The 6000-nt window shown below is 43.0% G+C and overlaps 1 protein-coding gene across 3 annotated transcripts in view; it reads left to right on the plus strand.

Annotated features, from left to right (window-relative positions):
- ODAD2 (outer dynein arm docking complex subunit 2) overlaps window positions 1–6000 on the plus strand; it is a 106634-nt gene that overhangs the window by 46615 nt on the left and 54019 nt on the right. For all 3 annotated transcript variants that reach the window (XM_024750032.1, XM_024750033.1, XM_024750034.1), the window contains 2 exons: window positions 2179–2325; window positions 2725–2934. In XM_024750032.1, the coding sequence (XP_024605800.1) occupies window positions 2179–2325; window positions 2725–2934 (357 nt within the window). The remainder of the gene's footprint in view (window positions 1–2178; window positions 2326–2724; window positions 2935–6000) is intronic.

Consider the following 6000-nt stretch of genomic DNA (forward strand, 5'->3'; position numbering starts at 1 on the left):
TTTAAAAATGTATGTCGTCAGTTGTAGCGTCAGTAATGAAATAAAACTCAAAAGGTGGAAATAGTCTATAAGAGACAAATGAAAAGCACTTGAACTGGGAAGCAACGCTTGTGCTGAGTGTCTAAGTAGAAAAGTGCTACTATCATCACAGAAACTAGAATGCAGGCATAGGGGTCAAGAAGGTCCCCCATCACGTGCGACCGAGAACGTCAGGACAGAACATCCCTGTCCAGGGAGTGGCCTGGGGGGCGGAAGTGCTTTTGGACGACTTCTCGCCTCCTGCTTGTGCTTGAGTCTGGAGCCACCGTCTCAAGAACCCTCTCGACCCGAGGCCCTCGGCTTCCATTTCAAACCTTTAATGTAGGAGCCCACCTCTGTTCCTGCAGGTGCCCCGGGAGGATCCTTCTGCCTCCTTTCTCCATTTAAATTCAGAAAAAAGAGCCTTGTTTCCCTTATTTTCTTTGCTTTTCCTTTTTCTGTATTATTTTCCTTAACTAATTATGGTTAGCACTTAGATTCTTCCTTATGGTTTACAAAATATCTACCTTTTTCTAAGAGGTGCTGGCATGTGGGATCCTGTGTCTGACAGCAGTGACAGAGGGTGTATAGCGTTATGTTTTAAAACCCACTGTGGGGAAATTGGTGGTGTTGAAATTTCTCTTGATATCGAGAAAAAGATGCTAAAAGCTATAAGAACAACACTTATTATTTTAAATGTAAGTAACAGAATTAAGGCTCTGGTCATTCTAAACTTAATCTTGAATATGGAGGACAGCCTAGAGTACCCAGGGGGAAAGTTAGAATGAAAGCAGAAACGGCGCTCGTAGCATTTTTAGAGAAGTGGAAGGAATGTCCTGGAAAGGAGTTAGTAGGAAGTCTGAGCCCAAGCGTTTCCTTCTTCACTTTCTGATGCTCACCCTCTACTGATCCCACCTGAGTTTCTTATGTTAAAAGAAACATATTGTGTTGAATTCACAAAGGGTTGGCATGTGTGCATTTGTGTGATGTGAAGGAGGGGGTGGGTAGCTTGAAGATAATTTCCATTTTTTGTGCTAAGTCTGCCTACCTACATACACGTGTATGTAATATATAGCAATATAAAGTAATGATTTGCAAATGATAAGAAATATAATTTGAAGGTGTCTTCCCTCAAAAAAGAGAGGTTTATTCGAGGCCATTGCTCCTATGTTTTGAGGTAGAAATCCAGGGCTGTCATTTATGAACACCTTTTACAAAAATAGTTTATTCTTGGCTCCATTAGAAACGTTGCTTTTGTGTCTTATGAACTGTGTTGGGGACTCTTATTTACCAGCCACTCTCAGTAGCAGTAGAAGCAATGTGTACTGCGCTGTGTTCTTCAAAGGTTTTTGAAGCGTTAATGATCAGTGGACATGGCTTAAGAATTCCTGCAGTGAATTCTGAGTTCATTTCCTGGCAGGCCTCATTCACCGATCAATCATTACAAATTTTTGAATCTCTTGGATTTTTTTAAAAAGCAATTCCCCACTGCTCTTCACGTGTGGTGATTAGCTAAACAGACACTGATTTGCATGTTGGTGGGCCAGTATTTCGTTCACAACAGTGAGACTGTCTTTCTTCTCCTTCAGTGCACCCATCGGTAGGTCCCCAGGTTTAATGGAACTACCTTCTCTTTCTCAGCCCCACGCCCTCACTCCACTTACTCTCGGTCCCAGTGTGGACGGCTGTGCGGCTTCCCACGTGGCTTTGCTTTCCCCAGGTTTCCTCTGTCCCAGACTGTTCTGTGCACATGTGTAAGAATGATTTTCAGACACGGTTTGCGTTGCAGAGTACACAGTTCAGGATGCCTGTTACCTCCACATAAAACTCACGTTCCTCAGACCATCTCTCAGGGCTCGTCCCTGGCTCTATTTAATATCCTGATGCCACCTAACGCCGCAGCTGTTTAAAGCAGGCAGACCACCTTTCCGTGGTGGCTCTCGGCTGGAGCAATATCTTCTGACGCCCTGCGCAGCTTTCTTGGGCTTCAGCTCTGCGTGATTCATTTAACAAATTATAATCCACTCAGAGAATTTAAAAGAATTGAACATGCTGTATATGGGGTCACACACTTCCCAGCTCATGGATTCATCACCCTTTAGCAAATTTCCATGGGAGTGTGGGCTTATTTAACCTTCCTGTGGCCTTGCGTCTTTGCAGGGAGGAAATCAGACGGCTACAGTGATCGCATTGTGTTGCATGCAGGACTTCAACCTAGCGCAAGAGACCTGCCAGTTGGCGATCAGGGATGTTGGAGGCCTTGAAGTTTTAATAAATTTACTTGAGACAGATGAAGTCAAATGTAAGGTGAGTGGCTGGCTCACAGTGGACGAGGAGCCTCGTTCATGCCTTCACCTGCTTCTCTTCTCAGTGCTGGGCGTCTGCCCTTCCTGCTGCTTGTTTCTTGTCTTTATGATTACTGACAACCCGCTTCTGCTATTAGCTATTAGCTGCCCTTGTCAACTCTCTGCTTTTCTTCCTTCTCTTTTGGCTCTTTTCCATTAGCGTGTGCTTCTTAAATGATGAACGTTTATTTAATTAATTGAAGGAAAATGCGGGGGGATATGTGTAACACCCGGGAATAGAAACTGTTCCCTTAAAAAACTTAATTGGGGAAGGATTTTAGGTAGCTTGGAAGTTTTAAAGAATATAGCACTGGTTATGCATTAAGCACCCATTCATCTATAACTTCTTCTTCTCGTTTAGATTGGTTCGTTAAAAATCCTGAAGGAAATCAGTCATAATCCTCAAATCAGACGTAATATTGTTGACCTTGGGGGCTTGCCAGTCATGGTTAATATTCTTGACTCTCCACATAAAAGCCTGAAATGTTTGGCAGCTGAGACAATCGCGAACGTCGCCAAGTTTAGGAGAGCCTGGCGGGCGGTGAGACACCACGGGGGCATCACCAAACTGGTGAGTAAGTGCCACTCAGGGCAGCGGGCACCCCGCCGTCCTTCCCGGCTCCTCCCGGACATCAAATAACCACTGGGCGTGCTCTGGGAATCTTCTTTTTGTGTAACGTGTCCTTGAAAATTATTTTTGTGTATTTACATTGGCAAGCAGCCAAAAAACATGTTCAACCTCACTTTTCAAAGAAATACAAATTTAAACAAATAGGAGTAATTTTTACGTATCCCATAGGTAGGGATACATTCGTGTGTGTGGGCAGCGTTGGTAAGAGGGTGGTGACTTACTTCACTCAGTCTGAAACTATCAGAACATGGTTAATCAACTGTACTCCAGTATAAAATAAAAAGTTAAAAAAAAAAGAGGGTGGTGAGACCCTCTGCACTGGAACACTGTCTGGTAGCCCATGTCCTCTGCCGTGGTGACCTCACTATGAGGAAGTGTCCTCCATGGAGACAGTCAGAGCTGCAGGCACTTACTCATCTCATTGCTACTTAGAGGAGTGACAACTGAGAACAGCATGTTTTACAGAATGAGGTTAGTAAACTAATATGCATCATATCCATGAGAAGCATCCACTGTCAGCTGTCAGTGTTGTGTTTTGGAAGTTTATGTAGTAACATGGAATGTTTAATATTATATGAAATCGTAACAGGATTAAAAACTGATGATACCCATGATCCCAACTTTTAAAGACCAGAGCTAACAAGTATAGAAAAATCACTTGAAATAAATACACAAAATGGTTCATCAGGGGTTTTCTCAGAAATGGCCACCAAATTTCCTTCCTACTTTTCTACATTTGCCAGTTTGTTGTGTATTACTTTTATATTCAGAAAAAATGATTATTTCAATAACTATCGCTGAAAGGAAAAAGTAGGCTCAGTGCGCCTGCCACAGCAGGAGGGATCTTTATGAAGTGCAGTATGGAAGTGCATTTGTATCCTCACTGGATCTTGAGTCGCTACCACGGCTTTTATCACGCTGGATTGTCACCACTTCCCTACTTTAAGTTCCTGAAGATGAGAGACGTGTCTTATTCATCTTAGTGTTATCTCAGCACCTCGCCCAGGACCTCACACATATAAACAGTTAATAAATATCTATCGAATTCATATGGATTTAATGTGAATAAGTACACAGTGAAACGCGTTCAGAAATTTACTGAAAGAGGTTCTGTGTGTTCACTGTATCCACTTGTAATCTGTAGAGCACTGTACCTTAGAATCATTTGCCTCAAAAACAAGGTGGACTTATGGCTGGATAGATGGGTGAATAGATAGTTAGCTATGTGATAAAGCAGACGTGGAAGAATGTTAATTATAGAATCCAGGTGGTGAGTATGTGGGCGTTGCTGTATTCTTTCAGCCTTTGTGTGTGTTTGAGAATTTTCATAATAAAACGTTGGGGGGAAAGTAGCTACTACCGTGATTATCATTGTTCTGCTTAAATAATGAAATCGTATGGTAGGCTGACATGGCTGTCCACCGAAACTACTCCATAAGAATGAAAGACAGAACACTAACATACGTTTTTATGGACATCTTACGCGTCATGTTTAGGGCCTTGGAGTTTGGACAGTTACAGTCACGTAATCAAAATAATGACATACATTTTAATTTAATTTTAAATAATAGCAAAATTAGGAACAGGAAAGACCATTAATGGATAAACTTGAAATTGCTAGGTTGGGAACACATCTGACTTCTCAACCAGGATTGGGGATCCACTTTTGGTTGGGTACGTGTGTGGTGGGGGAGTATGTAGCACGCAGGCAAGAGTCCCCGACAAAGACTGGAAATGAGGGACATCACACAGTACAGAGACGAAGCCGTGGGCTGATTAAGGCCCCAGAGCAAGGGAACCAAGGGCAGGATCAGAGCAGGCAGGAGGGCCCTGGCCACAGTGGGGTCTGGGCACCTAGATGGCATTCAGGCTCTGGAGGGGCAGCTCGATAAGACTGGGCAGAAGGTGTGATGCCTGAACAAGCAGGGAGAGTGCACCCAGGCCGGAAGCACCGCACGTCCAGGGCCGTCAGTCCCGAGGCCAGTTTACGCGCTCCTCTGTATGTAGAGCGTACTCGGTCCTTTCACTGAAAACCATTTCAAATGCCTCTAGAGGTGTAGGTCCACAGAACAAGGTGGTGGGAATACAAGTATGAATATAAATGTAGATAAATGTATGTCCCCGACCACAGTGATGTCACAGCCTCATGGTCATGGGGATGTGAGGGCAGTGGGGATATGGGCAAGAATATAAGCATAATGGTGAGGGTATTAGGTATTTCGAGGAAGTCAGTACTGGGAATAGTGGAGGAACTAAGAGGGGGTGATCAATCAACTCTACTTGGAGAATGAGGGTCAGGAAACAAATGAACATAACGAAACACACACACACAGATACAGAGAACAGACTAGTGGTTACCACTCTGGGGAGAGTGGAGGGGGTGGGGACAATACAGAGGATTAAAAGATACAAACTACTATGTATGAAATAAGCAACAAGGATATATTGTACGGCACAGGGAAATATAGATATTATTTTACAATAATTTTAAATGGAGTATAATCTATAGAATTATTGAATGTTGTACAGCTGACACTAATATAATATTGTAAATCAACTAGACTTCAATGAAAAATTTAAAAACTTAAATGTTAGTTAATTAACTAGGATAGAGAGAAAATTTTTTTAAATAATTGTTTTTTTAAAAAAAAGAGAGGCTGGAGAGAGGAGATGTCACCTTTCTTGAGTCTTGAAAGGTGAGTAGGTATCTATCAGCCAGACACATCAGGCAAAAGCATTTAAGGAAGATGAAGCCACGTTGGTAAAGGCCCAGAGCTGGGAAACAACACTGAATGTTTGGAAACTAAGTGGTGTAACGTGGCCAGACCTCCGGTGAGGTGGGCTGAGTCATGAGAGACGAAGATTGAGGGCCATGGGCATCTCACACAGTCTTGTCCAAGAGCTACGGAGTTTGGACTTTGTACAGATAACGAGGGAATAACTAGTACATAGACAGGTACTTTTAAACCGTCTTCCCCGTGTTCAAACCCATTGTCTTTCTTTCCT

Source organism: Neophocaena asiaeorientalis, unplaced genomic scaffold (assembly GCF_003031525.2).
Source record: "Neophocaena asiaeorientalis asiaeorientalis breed wild unplaced genomic scaffold, Neophocaena_asiaeorientalis_V1.1 scaffold4, whole genome shotgun sequence".
Taxonomy (NCBI): domain Eukaryota; kingdom Metazoa; phylum Chordata; class Mammalia; order Artiodactyla; family Phocoenidae; genus Neophocaena; species Neophocaena asiaeorientalis.